Consider the following 19,126-nt stretch of genomic DNA (forward strand, 5'->3'; position numbering starts at 1 on the left):
TTCATCTTCTTGTTTATTTCAGACGGAATTTATAGGGTTTAGGTGCACAATTGTAATGGAAGGTCAGAAATCTCCTAGAAGAAGCCCAAGAATTCGAATTGTTGATTCAACTGGCAGTGGTGAAGTGAATGTCGGTCCAAATTTTAGTTTGGGAATCTCTGCAAATCAATCTCCAGAAGAAGCTGGTGATGAGGTTAGTCAAAATTTCCAAGCATTGCATGTGAAGAAAAAGGGCGGTAGAAGTAAGAAAAAAACCAATGAATTGAGTTCTAAATCGAAAAGAAAACGAGTTGATGTTGCATCGGCATCTAAGAAATTTGTTGACAGTGATGATGATTTTGAGGATTTACCTCCTCAATTTCAGTCAAAGAAAGTGAAACCTACAGTTGCTCAGGAGAAGAATCCAAAAATTCGAAATCGATTACGCAAAAATACGGTTCTACCGGAGAGTTTATATCCGGTATGTAATTCTACCAACACATTATTTAACTGATAGCATTTTCAATCTGTTTATGTGTATTTTCTTAGTTTGTTGCTGTTTTGAACTTGTGTGCTAGATGTTGAAGAAAAATCTGTGTATTTGATACTTTTATTATAGTCTAAATGTATTACACATACATTAAAGTTGAATTAGAAGAGAATAAGAGATGAATGAAATCTGTAGTTAATTAAAAATAGTTTTCAGTTATTTGTACACCACAAAAATGAATTAAACTTGAATGAAATTGTGTATTACACATATTAAAGTTGAATTAGAAAGGAATTAGAGACAAATGAATTATTGCTATGTATTATCAATTATTCTCATATAAAAGACATTCCAATATAAAAACAGTCAATGGGTAGAATTTGCAATCTTCTGTTTTCTCTTGCAGTTTTCATTATGCTTCATTACCATTCTTCTTCACTAGCTAATATTAGCACTGATAAAGCTACTCTTCTTTCCTTGAAATCTCACATATCTTTTAAGTCCTATTTGAGGGTTCATGTTAAGATATAATTATCTATAGTGATAGATTGAAATTATTTATATGCAGGATCGTAAATTCTGGAGACATCCAGATGTTTTGTATTCTTCAAGTAGGTGGTCGTCATATACTAATCATGACGTGATTGAGAAGATAAAACTTTCTTTATCTGAAAAACAGCTCGAGTTGTTTAAGAATACTTGTTTTGGTTACTTTCTTGACCTTCCGAAAGTGACCACACAACTCCAACTTATTCATTGCCTTATGAACAGGGAGTTAAAACACACACCAGATGATGTGTTTGCTATTGAATTAAATGAGAAAATGTTGTTTTTCGGACTTAGGGAATTTGGGTTAATTACAGGCTTAAATTGTGTTAGTGATGGTTGCTCTATTAATGTTCTAGATTCTCCTTGTCGGTTGTTGAGCAATTATTTCCCTGAACAAATTACTGTTCAAAAGAATCATCTACGCGAGTTGTTTTTATCAAAAAAATTCATAGATGATGATTCTGCCGTTTCACTAGCTGTTTTGTTCTTTATTAATGATTTTTTGTTCTCATATGAGAACAATAAATACCAAATTAGTAATAGAGATTTCTACCTTGTAGAAAGTGGACAATTCAATTCTTATCCGTGGGGTTTAGATGTCTACAAGAAGTTGCTTGATAATGTGAGGCACAAGCTTAATTCAACCAATCAGTACTATAGATTAGGTGGATTGCCTCTTGCCCTTCAAACTTGGATATTTAAGTGTTGTTATAGAGTCGATGAAGATTTAGCTCTTCTAATTTCTGATTCTATTCCAAGAATTTTGAGGTGGAAAATAGTTGCTGAAAGTCCTTGGCAAAAGCATATTGAAAATGGCATCTTCATGCCTACGAAATGCAAGGTATCTATACAAAGTTAATACAATTTATGACACATATATATGTTATTTCAACTCAAGTTAATACACCTATTTATTTCTGTATTTTAATTTCAGTTTGAGAATATAGTGGCGAGTGAAGATGAGGTATCTAAATTGAGGCTTCCTGAACCTCGTGATTACCATTCTAAAATTTTAAAATTGGAGCCGAAAGGATCAAACCATAGCCTAGATATGTTGACCAGGGAGGTTATAGAGTTGAGAAAAGAACTTGCAAAGGTATAAGCTAACTTGCTTTTAGGCTTTATCTTTTTCAAAACTGTTATTCTAATAATTGTGTTATATTTGATTATATACTAGGAGAATGAAAATCACAAAGCTCTTGAAGAGAAGATAGACTTACAATCTATTCAAATAAAAGAATTTGTGATGAATTCCAATAAACAATTATTGAAGGATATTTCTTTGTTGTTTGCTAAGAGAGAAAACAGTTCTTTTACTCAAAAAGCCAGGGAATCATCCAACAAAAAGGCTGGCGAGACATTTTTTGGTGGATTAGACTTCAATGGAGGTTCTTTTATGTTTTAAATACATCTATATTATATTGTTTTGCTTGCTGGCAGGGACTTAAGTTTATTTACTATTTAGAGTTTTTACTTATCTAAGTTGTAGTTTAAGCTTGAATTTTTTATTCACATGTTTTCACTTAGAAGAATGGTGAACTTTGACTATGAAGATAATTTGCTGCATGGTTTTAGCTGCTAGTATTACTATTCATAATCATAGACCTTGGAACTGAATAGTGGACCGTGTGCTTGTATTCTCTGTGCTAATGTAGAGGAGTTACATTTTTATGAATTAGACACGAATGAAAATTATAGTTAATGAAAAAGCATTCAGTGATGTGTTTCAGTAGTGTTATCAAACTGAAACCTGCATTATGAATTAAACTTGAATAAAAACTGAATTAAACTTGAATAAAAAATAAATTACATACATATTAAAGTTGAATTAGAATAGAATTAGACACGAATGAAAAGTGTGGCTAATGAAAAAGCCTTGAGTGATCCATAGAAACACAAAAATGAATTACGTACACACTAAAGTTGACTCTACCTCCCAAAGTAGGGGTAGGGTCTGCGAAGACTCTACATTCCCCATACACAGGGTATGTTGTTGTTGTATATGGTTTAGCTGCTAGTGTTACTATTCATAATCATAGGCATTGCGGAGCTGAATAGTAGATTGCGTGCTTGTATTCTCTGTGCTAATGTGGATGAGTTCTTTTACCAAACTAAAATTATTTGTGTGCTATAGTTTTCAAGTGACATTGACTAGCACTGTCATATGTAATTTAGCTTTAGTGATTTCCATACTCTAATGTAGTGTCTATTTAATCGTCTTCTGTTTCACTCCATAAATTTGGTTAAAGTATCTTGAATAGAGAAATTGGATGTAAATGAGATGGAGGAGATTTTTCATTGTAACGGAGCTTGTTGTTTGAAGTTGGAGATTTTTAATATGTTAAAAATTCTCTGTTCTAGCTAAAATATGTCCCCATGATAATGGAAATGCTTATACTTATCGAATTCTATGTGTAACTTGGGATAAAGAGAAGTGGAAGTAAAAGTGGATAGGTGTCATCCATTTTCCAAGTTTGGTAGTGAAATAAATTAGAAAATTGTAATAACAGCAGGATAGTTGGGTAATTATCCATTTAGCTTTTTCAATCTTCCTTCTCCCTTACTCTCCTCAAGGAATCAAAAATGGCCTATTTTGCTTAGACTCTCCAAAAATGTTGTCTCACCCATGTTGGGTCTTCCAAAAATGCACTATTCTTGGAGGATCCAACACGTACCTAACTGTATTTTTGAAAAGTCCGAGCAACATAGAACATTATCTGTCAAAATTGATTAGTTTCCCACTTTTCCCCAAATTTTTCTTCACATGTTTTTCTTGTAATATATTTTAATTACACACAACATTTTCTCCTTGTGTTGATGCATCAATACATGTGTCAAGAGGGCATGACACTCAAGTTGTAGAATCTGCTCAGCATGAAAAATCTCAAGTGTGTAAAGCTATCGTTAAATTTGCTATTGTTGGGAATTCTGAAAGCAAAATTGGTAATGAAGGGTTTAATACAAATATAATACATATTTCATATTATGTTCATGTTATGTACAAATGAAGATGTTGCAGGAATTGCTATTGAACAAGTTTTATCTGAGGTTGTTGTTGATATAAATGGTATTAGTTTTATTTTGAAAGTTCAAATAAACCTCTTTGATCTTTAATTACTCTACCTACTCCTCCCTTAATGCATTACTAAAAGATTTATTTTGTATATAGGAGAAGAGGCTGTTGATCTTAATTCAGTTGAGGCACAACCTAATAGTAGTGCAGTTAACAAAGGTAAACTAGATTGTGGTGCGTCTACTGATGCCGATGCGGCAAAGGGTTGTCAAAAAACTCCTCAAACGCTTGATGACTTCATGTTGTGTGCTGAAGATCTTTCCCAGATTTGTAAGGCAGAAGCATCATACCTAAGAAAGAAAGCCACTGTGGAGGAAAACAAAAAGAAAAAGGCAGCCACTATTGAGGAAAACAAAAAGAAAAAGAAAGCAGTCGTTGATGAAAATAAAAAGAAAGCGACACCGAGGAAGCATGCAAGGAAAAAATACCAGGAAAGTCAGTTAAATCTCCTTATATACAACATTTTGAATCTGGAGGGACTTTATGTGTAACACGTCAAATATTTGAGATAAAACATCCCTTTTCACTTGCAATCGGAATAGATGATGAATCTGATTTGATAGATTCATTCACTGTGTGGCTTTATACGGGTACAAAAAAGAGGTAATTTATTTATGTTTGTTGTTTTATATGTCAAAAAATTTCTTTAGTTTAAATGAGTTAACTGACTGAAAATTTCATTTTTTTATGCTTTAAAGGGGAAAGAAACCGTATCCAGATGTTATTAATGTCCTCAAGCCAGCATTTGAATTAGGTGTTTGCAATGTACAAGCAAAAGAATGGTTTTTCAAATTGGCACATTCTGGTCAAGCATGGAATGATGAGGTTAGTTATGTAAACTCCAGTTGAACACTCTTATTTTTCTGAATCAACTTCTTTTCCTATTTTTCTGGACAAGCTTTAATGAGCTCACTGAATTGACTGACAGTTGCTACAGATTTGAAGTATTATCTAAGACTTGACATCATTTTAAATCTTTTACAGCATCTTGACGTGATTTTTTATTATATTAGAAAGAAGAGGAAGTATGAAACCAATAATAATATTCGATTTACAACTACTGATTGTCTATTCAAGACAAAGATTGCTCAATCTTATTTTCAACTTTATGAAGCTCATGAAAATAAGAAGAAATTTGGAATCAAAACTTCAGACGCTATTGCTGAGTATATATGCGGACGCCATTTGTTGGCAAGCACCCCATGGGACAAAGTGGATTATGTTCTCTTTCCAGTAAATATTAAAGAGGGTTATCATTGGGTTTTTGTTGTGTTTGATATTGTTGAAAGGTGTTTGAAGGTGTATGATTCATTTCCGGCTAGAGGGGGGGTGAATTTTCTGACTCAAAACGCTGCTGGCATGATTTCATCGGTTTTACCATACTACTTGAGTGTGGTCAAGTTCTATGATAAGCGTCCTGAATTGAAGAAATCACCTAAATACTATCTTTTGTATTGATCTTATTAAACTCAATAGTATTTTTATAATGATTTTATATTTTAAATTTTATAGGGACTGTGGAGTTTTTGTGGCTGCATTTGCGGAGTTAGTGAGCAATGGCCAGGATATTGCAAATCAACAACTAAGTGCAGACAGTCTCCGAAAGAGGTTTGGGGCTCTACTATGGGAATATGTAGTGAAGAAGCAAAAGAGTAACCTTCAAAGTGAAGATGAAAGACCACATAAATAAATAAATGTAGTTATATTAGTTAAAATGTATATGAAAACTATGTTGTCTAAAAACAGTTTATAGCTGATGTATTAGTTAGATTTTGAAGATTGTTTTGTGCTATCCTTTTTAAGATAATTTTTGTACACGTAAAATACAATTTTAATATAGTTTTTTGTTCATGTAAAATATATCTTCTTTTTTTATAATGCAATACATAGCTACGTTAATGTTAAAGTGTTTCAGTAGTGTTATCAAACTGAAACCTGCATTATGAATTAAACTTGAATGAAAAATGAATTAAACTGGAATTAAAAATAAATTACATATATATTAAAATTGAATTAGAATAGAATTAGACACGAATGAAAAGTGTGGCTAATGAAAAAGCCTTCTGTGATCTCTAGAAACACAAAAATGAATTACATACACACTAAAGTTGAATTAGAAGAGAATTAGACACAAATGAAAATTGTAGCTAATGAAAAATCCTTCAGTGATGTGTTTCAGTAATTTTATCAAACTAAAACTTGCATTATGAATTAAACTTGAATAAAAACTGAATTAAACTTGAATAAAAAATAAATTACATATATATTAAAGTTGAATTAGAATAGAATTAGACACGAATAAAAATTATAGCTAATGAAAAAGCCTTACGCGTGGTTTTGAGTTTGACACACTCTGAACTGCAGCACATGAAAGCACTATCAGCTTGCAAGCAACAACTAACCTTTAGTGTGGTTTTGAGTTTGGCTGTGCAGCAACAATTCCAATACATGGAGCACAAAAAGGAATGGTGGATCACAATGCAGGGATCCTTGCTGAGAGTAACCTGCAACACCATAAAATCCAACCATAGCAATCAAATACATCATCCAATACAGATCTGTACCAGTAGTTCATCACCCTCTTTTGCTTGTGGTTGCTTACTAGTTTGTGCAGGTTTCACAGATCTAAACCTATTGCAGCAACTATGGAGCATTGCAACATTCAACAATACCAAACAATCTTGGGGATTCCTTGGGTTTAGTTGTTTGTGCAGGTATAAAGACATAACTGCAGCGCCTATAACTTCCAGGGCTGCAATAACATCATAGCCAGAAGCAACACACAAACTGAAAAACAACCAACAGCCCTCAACAAATTGCATTACCCATCACCAAAAATGCTCCAAATTTTGCAGGATTACAGCAACTCCAAAAATTGCAGAGCCCAAGAAGTTTCAGTTCGAATGGATAATCGGAAACGTTAGTCGAGCAACCTCAAAAAAGGCAGCCGATCACCACTATGAAGGCAATTACTTTCATTGCATGAAGCATTCACATCTCATGGACAAACTCGGTACGAAAAACCTAAGAAGCACAACGATGACACGATCGCTATCAATCCGTAGAAATGGGAAGTTTCATATACTTGCTCTTCTTCAATTTAGCTATGTTTGTAATGTAGCTTAGTTGAATAGGACTAGTGTAGTTTATTTCTTGTATTTACATAGAAGGGGAGAGTCTTCCTCATTTATGTTTTTTCTTAGTCGCAATGTATCGAGAGGAGTCCTCTCATAGGTTTATCGCTTTTCCATCTAGTATTCGGAGGTAAGGTTTATGTCCCCCTCCGTGTATTTTAGTATTATTTTATTTATGTTAAGGCTTGGGAGTGCTGCTCAACCCCTGACTGTGCATGAGAGGTGGGAGCCTCGTGTAGGGTCTGTTCTCGTTTAAAAAAAACCTGCATTATGAATTAAACTTGAATAAAAACTGAATTAAACTTGAATAAAAAATAAATTACATATATATTAAAGTTGAATTAGAATAGAATTAGACACGAATGAAAAGTGTGCCTAATGAAAAAGCCTTCAGTGATCTATAAAAACACAAAAATGAATTACATGCACACTAAAGTTGAATTGGAAGAGAATTAGACAAGAATGGAAAATGTAGCTATCGAAAAAGCCTCTAGTAATCCATAGAACACAAAAATGAATTAGACTTGAACTAAAAAATGATAGCAAACTAATGCCCTAAAACAAACAGAGTTTATTCTTTATTTCAAATGTCATTCTTTATTCTTAATTCAAAGGCCTAACATTCTTGCAAGTCTTCCTATTGTGACCTTGTTGTCCACAATAGCTGCATGTTATTTTTGATTTTTTGAATCCATCTTCTCTCAATTGTTTGTGTCTTTTATATTTTGGCCTCCCAGGAGGTCTCTTTCCAAGTGGTGGAAGTACAACCTCTTCAACAACGTGTGTTGGTATATTCCAGGTGCTTTCATCTAGGAGGGAATTCAAGTGAAACTGGTATGTCAACAATAAATTCCCTCTTATGTAGTAATCAGAGCAATATTTTTCATAACTAGTGTGTTTTGTTGTTAAAACAGTCAAAGCATGTGGACATGGCAGCTCATCCAATTGAAATCTCCCACATGTGCATATACGTTGTTGAAGACATATCGTGAATCGTGTAATGCCATCAAGTACTGTATACACATATTTATTTGTCTCCCTAACCTATAAAAAATAAGAAAAAATATAAGCAAGAGAGATATTACATGTGAATCAGAAGAAAAAATATTAACAAAAAGAAATTTACAAATACCATACTCTTAATTTCTCCGATGCAGTTTTGTTACGTTGTAGAATTTTTTCATACTTTTTCCCAAGGTAAAATCCTGAAAATATTGCCTTTGACCTGTTATTGTTATTCCATTTTTGAACAAGTTGTCTCATGAATTCTAGGAGGTGCAAGACTGTAAGAACTTTGGCATGTCTTGTTCCTTAATTGACTGATTCTGCAATGTTTGATGTCATCATCCAAGTCCTATTTACCTGAGCATGAACACGTGACCATTTGTTGTATCCAATGTTCAGCAAGTAGTCTTTAATCCTCTTGTCTATCTTCTCAACAATTTCCATATGTTGATTAAACTCTACCGTGGTGTATGTTTTTGCCATAGAGTAGAACAATTCTGTTATCTTTTGCTGACTCTTTCTGAAGTTTTTCATTATGTTTTGCAATAAGTGCCATATACACGCAAAATGAGGTATTTCATCATAGACAGTTGAAGTTTCCTTAATAATGCTTGCATGCCTATCCGAAACGATACACATCTCTGATCTTTGACCAAATACCTCTCTAAATTGTTCAAAAAACCACCTCCAAGATGCATCATTCTCTGAATCAACAATGGCATAAGCAAGAGTCAGTATACTCCCTGCATCAGGTATAATGTTTAATACATTTTTAATACATTTTTGTTTCATGTGTAATACACTTTTAATACATTGTGCAGACTTTTAATACAAATTAAATTTAGAATTTCATTTATAGAAAAAATAGTATTGTATTCGAAAAGTCTCACCTGCTGCATCTAAGGTATTAGCTGTTAGCATTGTCCCTTTGTATGCTCCTTTTAGAAAAGTTCCATCAACAACTACAATTGGTCTACAATACTCCCATCCTTTTATCGATGTAAACAGTGCTACAAATGCATATAGGAAATGGTCATCCTCTGATTTGTGCAATCTTATATAAGAACCAGGGTAAGTTGCCTCTAGTATGTGAAAGTAACTTGGCAACTTTGCATATGATTGAGCTGGATCACCTCGGACTAATTCAAGAGCTTTTTCTTTATCTCTCCAAGCTTGCATATATGTGAGCCGCACACCATATTCCTGTAACATGTCATTTTGTATATCTCTTGGTGTGTAGTTGGCATCTGGATCAATACATTTGTCAACAATAATACTCTCAACAACTGTCTTTGTTGCTTGTCTTTCCGATAATGAATTATGTAGCAACAAACACGTGTGTTCGCTTTCAAAATCTCTAATAGCGAATATTTGAGATTTATTCACGCTTGAAGCGCGTAAATTCCAACTACAGTTTTCTTCAAGGCATTGTATTGAATAGCTGTTGAAAAAAATTAGTAATGGACAATCAATAGTATAAAGTAACTTGAATTTAAGTCTTACCATGTTGAGCTTGATCTCAATGTCTTGAATTCGAAGTGTTTAAGAATGGAATGTCTTTTTAGTGCACTGGTAAGGACATATTTATTTTTGTAAACTTGATCTTTCTCAAAAAAAGATTGATTGGGGTTAATAATGATGCCTGGTTGTATTTCTTCTTGCTCATCAACTTCCTCACATGATCCAAAGCCAATTAACTTCAGCACATCACCGATACCACTAAATGCATTAGAAAAGTATGAATTGTGTGTAATCCTCATGTCTTCTGAAGTGTCTGAACATAATAGTGGAATTAAGGTGGAATCACTCTCCAAGTTGACCGATTCAGTGATTATGACACATAAAGGATATTTTGACATATCTCTATGTTCCTTTTTTGTTTCAATATACACTTTTACTCCCATATCGTTATGAATTTGAATTGGAGGAGACCTTTCATCAATCTTATATCTGATTTCAACTTTACTTGTTGATGTATCTATTGACAATTGAGCAGCAATCACAGAAACGAGGCTAGCAAATGTTGAATCGGTATTTATCAACACACCATCTGTCAAGTAATTAATATACTTGTTGCTAGAATCCCATCGGCCATTGAAGTAAAGTAGCACAGCCAGATTAGCCATGTTTTTCTCCTGCATATTTTTTTGAAGATGCCAATGAAAATGCTGATTTAGAAATTAAACTAGTGTTTTGTTTGGCTATGTTGTTGTCGCTATTACTTTGACCAAAAAAGTAGTATATTCTTGATAAACAAATAAGAAAAATAGAAATATAAACACAAGCAAAGATCACAAAGATTCCAAATAAAGGGCAATATAGTAGGACAAACTTATTAGTAGGCTCACAACTGAAGTCACTCAACTTAATCAGCATCATGCATCATGTGAATTCTCAAGTTTTTCCCATTAAGCACAAATATATGAGTGTCTCTGTGTATTATATATAGTATCATATTTATTATAAGCATAAAAGATTTTTCTGAAGTGCAAGAATTTAACCTTCAGTTTTTTTATATACTTGTATATAAATCCATCAACCAAAAACTTAACTGATCATATAGCTAATCAAATAACAACTGGAAAAATATGTCACTACAAAGAAAATAAGTACTTAGAGGATGGATAGAAAAAAGAGAAAGATCATATACATGATCAGTTCACGGATTGGCTAGTGCATTCCCTAGCAAAGTGGCCTGCCTCTCCACAATATATTAATTAAAATTGAACAACAAAGGAATTACACACACATTAAACTTGAATTAAAAGAGAATTAGAGACGACTGAAACCTGTAGCTAATGAAATTAGCCTTCTCTGTAAGCCACAAAAATAAATTAAACTTGAATTAGAAGAGAATTAGAAATGAATGAAACATGTAGCTAACAAAACCAACCTTCAGTGATCTGTGAGGCCACAAAAATGAATTAAATTTGAACAACAAAGGAATTAAACTCACATTAAACTTGAATTAAAAGAGAATTAGAGACGACTGAAACCTGTAGCTAATGAAACCAGCCTTCTCTGCAAGCCACAAAAATAAATTAAACTTGAATTAGAAGAGTATTAGACACGAATGAAACATGTATCTAACAAAATCAACCTTCAGTGATCTGTGAGGCCACAAAAATGAATTAAAGTTGAACAACAAAGGAATTAAACTCATATTAAACTTGAATTAAAAGAGAATTAGAGACGATTGAAACTTGTAGCTAATGAAACCAGCCTTCTCTGTAAGCCACAAAAATGAATTAAACTTGAATTAAGAGAGTATTAGACACGAATGAAATATGTATCTAACAAAATCATCCTTCAGTGATCTGTGAGGCCACAAAAATGAATTAAAGTTGAACAACAAAGGAATTACACACACATTAAACTTGAATTAAACTGTAAACATAGGAGATCAAAGTTAAATAGATGAACATACGGCAAATCTGAGAAGAAGACAGGATTTGCCGACAGAAAAATCGTCGATTAACAATAGTTTGAACAAGTAATCGCTGCAATCAAAAAAATAAAAATCGGTAATAAAAATAAAAAAAATTGGAGAAAATTTCGCATGAATATTGTTGAATATCATACTATTTGTTGCTCATGTTTGCTTCTTCCTCTTTTTGGCTATGGAGAACAAAAAGTTTTCTTCTTCCTCTTTTTGGCTATGGAGAACAAAAAGTTTTCTTTTGAGAAGTGAGATTCCACCGAATACACGTTATTTAATTCCAAAATTGGAGTACAAATGTTGTAGAAAGTTGTGGTTGAGAAGCTATGAAACTAAGTATTGCCCTAATTTTGGAGAAAATTATGGGTGAGAAGATTGGAGAGAATATTGATGCAGCAAATTTGGAGAGAAACAGGGGAAGAGAAAATAACGTGTGATAGTTAATTTAATTCAAACAATTTGCTATATATGGTTAAAATAATTATGTTGCTCTATATGGTAAATATTTTTTTGAATACTGTATATTTAGGTGATTTTCCCTTATTTTTATCTATACTTGATTAATAATAGGAGCAAAAATTGGGAAGGCCCGTGTGCCGAAGTGAAGTTGTTTTGTCAACTTTACTGAAAAAGAATGGCAATTATGTTAATGAAGAAGGAAAGATTTTAGCGGTAAGATTTAAATACTTATCTACTTTTGTGACTGTCTTGGTCTAGAAATGACATCTTCTTGTTCTGTTTGAAATTTCAATGTTTCTGTTAATTCTAATAGTGTAAGACAACAGATGCTTTAGTTTTTCATTAATTGTTAATGAGTTTATTAACTATTTGTTGTTAGCAACATAGGTATGAGGATATATCATGTCTTCTATTTTATTTATAGAATAAAATATCGGAGCATCTACCTAAAGATCAAAAACATGTTGCTAATTTAGGTGTTCCGTTGAAGATATTGGCTCATCCTAATGACGCCATTGGAAAAGTGTTCGGAATTGAACATTCTGGTCATGTGCGTGATATAGGTGGTAATGTTTGTCCTTCAACAGCTTTTGGGATGCCTACACATTCAATTAGTCATGCTAACGTCGGTGGTTCCAGTAACATATCTCATCAACGTGTTGAAGACCTAGAGAAATATGTAGAAACCTTGGAAGAGAAGATGATCGGATATGAAGAGACCAAGGAAAAGCTTGAGGAGACCAAAAAACGGCTTGCGCAAAATGAGAATCACTTGGCAACTCTTCATAGATTTTTACAAGCTAAATTTGGTAGTGAATTGCCTACTTTGAACTTAGATTCTTCTTAGTTTATATATATATATATATATATATATATAGATATGGTGTTCTTCTACCTTTTTGCATTTTGATTACACTAGCAGTACTTGTGTTATTGATGAAACTTACATTTTGTTAGTAATATATATGATGAGTAGATAATTAAAGTAATGATTTGTGGATTTGTTAGTGTATAGTACCAAGTTATTGTAGGAAATTAATTGCCCTTTTTTAAAAAAAAAAAAGAAGCAAATTTTAGCCACGGTTAAAATGTAAAGTTAATTTGCAAAACATATAAAGTGCCTACATTTTATTAGCCATAGTTAAATCGTGGCTAATTAAACTTTAAAAAATAAAATTTATTTTTTGGCAATTAACCTTATCTACGACTTAAGCGTGGCTATATCTTAGTTCAACCGTGGTTAAATAAATGTTACCATGAGTGTAAAAACCGTGAAAAATTTATTCGCGATATCCGTTATGGGACGCTTCTGACTGTGGCCAAGTTATCATGGCCAAGGTATGATAGCCACGATGTATGTACCAGATAGAGCCACGGTTTTAGCCGTGGCTAACTAGCGTGTTTTTTGTAGTGTACGGATAGAAAAATAAGGATGCTATGGATGTTTTTCTAGGCTATTGTATCTTATTAATATTTTGATGATTCTTTATTCATAATTAGTGCACAATACGAATCTCTGGCCTGCCCTGTCCAAAATTACATTATATTTTTTATAAATAGAAGAAAGCTATCAAAAGTGAAAACTGTAAAAGAGTATATATAGAGCGAGAGAGAGATTTGAGAAGAAGAAAAAGAATGCTTGGAATGTGTAAACTCAAACCTTTATAGAAAAGCAAGATCCGACAACATAATTTTTTTAATTTATTTTTCACTCAGCATTTAATATTCACATAATTTCATCACGTTTAATTTTATGTTAATAAGTTAATATATGTTCTAAAGTCTAATAAGACATCTTCACAAAAACAAAAATTTTATCTAACTTTTATTGGAATCATCTCAATCCTAAACATTGTTATTCCTAAAATCTGACCTAACTTGAAAAGAAAGGAAATAACTTGCCACACTGCTATTTTTATAAATTAAAACTAACTATTAACATAATAAAATTTTAAGGTCATCAACGATGTAAAAGTAAGTATTTAATTTTATGCATAAAAATTAAATTAACATTTAATATATCCCACTAACCTCCATTTATATATAAGTTATTATATTATATGCATTCTGAAAATAATAATATTTTAAAATAAAAAACTTTTTTTTGAAAAATGAGACTTGAATCAGTACATAACAATAGATTAGTGATTTTTTTGTGTTATTTCATCCTACTTTATCTATCGAATGAAGTGATTATCTTTAATTTAAATTTAAAAAATATTTAAAGTAAAAATATTTTTGTGAAGATGTCTTATTAGTCTTTAGAACATATATTAACTTATTCACATGAAAATAAACGTGGTGAAACTATATTCTATCTATAAAAGTAATTTTATTTGGATATGTAAGTAATTATATGCCAAAAAACTTTTAATCATGTACTTCGTGTGTTTTTTTACCTTATTTCTGATGTAGTTTTTTCATTTTTGATCTAATGCAATTGCTTGCTTCCATAGACCTGGAATATAGAGAAACGTAGAAAATTCAAACGGAGAGGTGAAGAAGACAAAATATTTGTTCTCTCTATTTTATTTTATTTTTATAGAAGTCATCAAGCCTAGATATAAACTTCGTCGAGGCCCTAATCATAATAGTAGGAAATGATATGAACATGCATACCTAATGAAGTTTCATTTTCGAGTTTCATAAGAAAACTCTTGTGAGAGGAAAAAAATTCAACAATGAACGTGCTTCATTCACCCCTAAATTAATTATCATACATCTACACTTTTATAATCAGAATATTTAATCATAAAAAGATGGAAATTGCTTACTTCTGTACAGGCAAATCTAAACTCACATTAGCAAAATTATGACTGATATTGTACTTCAAATCCTTTCTCAGGCTATTGTGCAGTTATACTATACATAAAAATATCAATCTAAAGAAGCATGAAATGTTTATATATGCATAAAAGAGCCTTGCATTTAAACTTATAAAAGATACATTTTTTTCAAAAATGATAAAATTGATGAAAGAAATAAAGTTGAACCTTTGAATTGGCAAGTCCACTACCATATATACTTTCATTTGAAGATGTCTCATAAATTACCACTCTGCATCCCAACCTCAAAACTTATCATCGGGGACAAATCGAGCAAAGAAAAAATTAACATTAAGAATGAATTCAGAAAAAAAATATAGATAAAAAAATTATATATAAAAATATCAATCCATTTTCAAAACCTGCATTCGTCAAATCTAAAGCATTGATTGGAGACAACCATGGAGATATACAATACAATCTTAAAATTTATGTTGAATCAAGCTAAATCTATTGAAATCTAAATTAATATTAATAGTAATGTAAAAAGGAAAGTCTTCTTCTGTCAATGAAAATGGGGAAGTTAAGTGGTTGAGAAAATAGAAATGGAGAAGTTATGTGGGTGAAATGAACCGTTGTTCAATTTACTGGGTTTAAACTGTTCTCAAAACTGATGAACTCTAAAAAAAACAGACTAAAAATTTTAAAAACAAATTTCAAAATATCAGTTCAGATTTGTGCAATTATCTCCTAGCAAATTTTGCGAAAATAAATCAATATATGCTCTGAAACTGAATGAAAGATTCTAATGTGTTGTAACTTGTAAGTGGAAAGTAACCACTCAATTTTTTCTTTTTCTTTCGTTGTCCTATTTTTCTATTTAAGAAGTTGAAATAAATTAATATAGCCTCAGTGATACTTTTTTCAAAAACAAATCATTTCATTTTTGTGGTGATTATACTTTGGAAATTTTAAAATTGACATGTTTTATTTTTTATATATATAACCTGGATATATTTCATAATTAATTAACAATAATTACTTATATAAATTTGTTTGTACGTGAAATTTTAAATGAGAATAATAAAATTCAAATGAAAATGACGGCACCAATTTAGGCCACTTTTCAGCAGTAAAATGTCATTCCATTTACTCACAATATTTCTTTTGTTTTTTTCTTTTCCCAATTCCCTTTTTATTTTATTTTTGTCCTGATTTTAAGGGGGTTTTGCTATAAAAAAAGAATAAAACAAAAACGTGATTAGTATCCGTTCTGTGAGTTTGCAAATACTTTTTTTAAAAAATAAGCTTATATTTTGATAGTGAAAATTCTTTCATAATTCAATGTTAAAAAAAAGAAGAATTAAGTAGACCGTAGCAACATGTTTTTTTTTCTTTCTTAAAAATATAATTAATGTAGAATGTGCAAATCTGTTTAAGCTAATTATATGTTTTTAATTATAAATCAATAGATTTAAATTAGGTATTTTTGTAAAAATAGTTATCAGATATTTTAGAAAATATATAAAACTGTCAAAATTTGAATTTTTAACTACAAAATTGACAAAATTAAAACAACTGTCAAATTTGAATTGTAAAGAAAATCGGTAACAAATAAATTCAAATAATTTTAAAAACGTGGGGTAATGTTTTGATGCAGTTAGAAGACGTGGGTTGACTATTCACACGATAATGTGAGTCTAAAAAATTCAAATAATTATAAAAAGAATAAAACAACTATAAAAAGAACTTATAAAAAAATTGTAAAAATTTAAAAGTTAGTTAATTATTACCTAATTTAACTAATTTGTCCTAAAAACTACCACATGTCTTGATCCTACGCTGCCACATGGCGTGATCCTAGGCTAGACTTTCTTCCTTTTAATTATATATAGATTTTTGGAGTCAATTCCGTGAGTTACGAAGTGGGTCCCACAGTTCTCGATTTTGACTCCGAAATTGCCCCGTCTCCAAATTTGATAATTCTAGTGTCAAAACATCCATATTGACATGGTGATTACTATTTATTTAGCGTGGCAATTGGAGGTGTTTTGGAGGTCGGGGACTTCAAATTGGAGGATTTGGAGCGCGCGTGTTCGGCTTCGAGGTAGGCTACAGTCTCCCCCTTTGACTAAGTTCTATTAGATATCGTTTAGTATATTTTACATGTGACTTAGTTGAGCATTTGCCGAGATTAGAGTTCTCCTCTTGTTATTCCAGTTTCTTGATTTTCGGTTGGAACTTAGACTAGAATGGTCCTGTGAACCCTTAGTTTAGGTTGTGGGCCTCACGACGGTCTGGATTTGGAGTTATTACCTTTTAAGGATTGATTTGGAGTTATTACCTTTTATATGCGTTAGCAGGTGTTCTTTGCCCTTATAGCTAAGCGTAACTTCCGGTAGGACCAGTTATGGTCGATGTGCCTTTATTCTAGTGCATGGGACCTTTGCGACTCATCGTAGCCGTCCCCTTCTATAAAGGTAACTATGGAGTTAGGTGCTCCCTAGGTGTATTGGATTTGGTTGTTGATGGTAATATTTACATTTGTTACCAAAAAAAAATTGAAGAGTCGACTTCGATCATAACTTCAAGTAAACAACCTCAAGACAGAATTATAAAGGTTTCATCAGCTCCCAAATGGCCAAATTAGCCTAGTAGCATGGTCGGCACAAGTATTGAGGCAATCGATACGAGTTTGGGGCCAATTGACGATTTTGCCTTTGAAATTTGGCCTAAGGTTGACTTTGGTCAACATTCTTGGAAAACGCACTCGGATGAAAATTTCATAAGCATAGTTAGCTTTGGAATATCGAGTTTGGTCTAGAACGACCCTTCATTCGCTCCTCAAGGCTTTCGGTTTAATTTTGAGGCCCATTGTGGAATTAGGCTCAAAATGACACTGAGTTTGGGACCTACTTTTAGTTAAAATGACCTCGTATGGAAATTTTGAATATGTCATTGAGTTCGGAATATCAAATTTGGTGGGGTACCATATCTCGTTTGCACAAATAGAATTTCGAATAAATTCCGAGCACCCCGTCGAACTATTTGAACTTGTGAAAATCAGCACTTCAGCTGATATCTGGTGCAGAAGGAATTTCTCTCCGCAACCGCAGGCCCTTGGCCACGTTCGCGGAGGCTTAGGCCTTTACTCTCCACGTTCATGGGGTTTGGGCCGCATTCGCTGAGGTCTGCTCCCTTTGCCTTTGCGTTCGCGAACCTCAACCGCATTCGGAAAGGTCAATCCTCCTAAACTCCGCGTTCATGGGCCACTTAGGCCACATTCGCGAAGGCCATCTTTGGACTATCACTTTGATTAATAGGCCACGTATTTCAGCCTTTGCAAACTATTTCCAAGGGCGATATATCTCTCATTTTGAGCTCAATTTTGGCAATTCAAGGGTCTAACTTCAAGGAAATTTCGTGAAGAATCCATTGGTGAGCTCATAATCTTGAGGGGAGGCTTCGTGTGAGGTAAAATCATGGATTTAGCTGTTGTTTTTAATATTTTTGAGTTATTTGGAGTTCTATTTCGTGATCGTTTTAACTCGGTGTTCAGCAATTCTTGGGGCTAAGCTGTGGGGTTTTCTGCAAGAAACATATGGTGCAATTTATTTTGATCATGGGAGCTTCAATTTTGGTAATTCGCTGGCCCTAAATGTTGTCCCTTTTCATTTTTAGCTTAAGCTTAGGTTTTTGATGCATACTTGGATCGTAGCTGATTTTATAGGTGAATTGTGTTTCTTTTTGGATCATAAGCTTGGGGTAGTGTTTAGAACATATTTTCGGAGTTAATTCCATGAGTTACAAAGCGGGTCCCATAATTCTCGATTTTGACTCTGAAGTTGGCCCGTCTTTAAATTCATAATTTTTGTGTCAAAACGTCCGTATTGACGAGCTGATTACTATTTTGTTAGCATGGCGGCAATTGGAGGTGTTTTGGAGGTCGAGGACTTTAAATTGGAGGATTTGAAGCATGCGTATTCAGCTTCGAGGTACGCTATGGTCTCTCCCTTTGACTAAGTTATATTAGATATTGTTTAGTATATTTTACATGTGATTTAGTTGAGTATTTGCCGCTATTGGAGTTCACCTCTTGTTATTCCAGTTTCTTGATTCTCAGTTGGAACTTAGACTAGAATGGTCCCGTGAACCCTTAGTTTAGGCTGTGGGTCTCATGGCCGTTTGGATTTGGAGTTATTACCCTTTTTAGGATTGATATTGATGGCCTTA

General features: G+C 32.6%; 1 protein-coding gene, 1 long non-coding RNA gene and 1 pseudogene across 2 annotated transcripts; 1 reads left to right on the plus strand and 2 right to left on the minus strand.

Annotated features, from left to right (window-relative positions):
• The first annotated feature begins 1,841 nt into the window (after positions 1 to 1,841).
• On the plus strand, positions 1,842 to 5,781 carry LOC129871433 (uncharacterized). The gene is made up of 10 exons (XM_055946349.1): positions 1,842 to 1,859; positions 1,953 to 2,114; positions 2,196 to 2,406; positions 3,818 to 3,961; positions 4,023 to 4,085; positions 4,188 to 4,462; positions 4,510 to 4,694; positions 4,790 to 4,916; positions 5,076 to 5,542; positions 5,604 to 5,781. The coding sequence occupies exons 1-10, from the start codon at positions 1,842 to 1,844 to the stop codon at positions 5,779 to 5,781; spliced, it is 1,830 nt and encodes a 609-aa protein (XP_055802324.1).
• A 233-nt stretch (positions 5,782 to 6,014) lies between these two features.
• On the minus strand, positions 6,015 to 8,869 carry LOC129871445 (uncharacterized; annotated as a pseudogene).
• Positions 8,870 to 10,717: 1,848 nt separating this feature from the next.
• Positions 10,718 to 11,251, minus strand: LOC129876054 (uncharacterized). Its single transcript, XR_008763286.1, has 2 exons — positions 11,187 to 11,251; positions 10,718 to 11,044 (listed from the first exon to the last, which is right to left on the minus strand). It is a non-coding gene; the product is annotated as an uncharacterized LOC129876054 (long non-coding RNA).
• Between the last annotated feature and the right edge of the window lie 7,875 nt (positions 11,252 to 19,126).

Source organism: Solanum dulcamara, chromosome 2 (genome assembly GCF_947179165.1).
Source record: "Solanum dulcamara chromosome 2, daSolDulc1.2, whole genome shotgun sequence".
NCBI classification, from domain to species: Eukaryota; Viridiplantae; Streptophyta; class Magnoliopsida; order Solanales; family Solanaceae; genus Solanum; species Solanum dulcamara.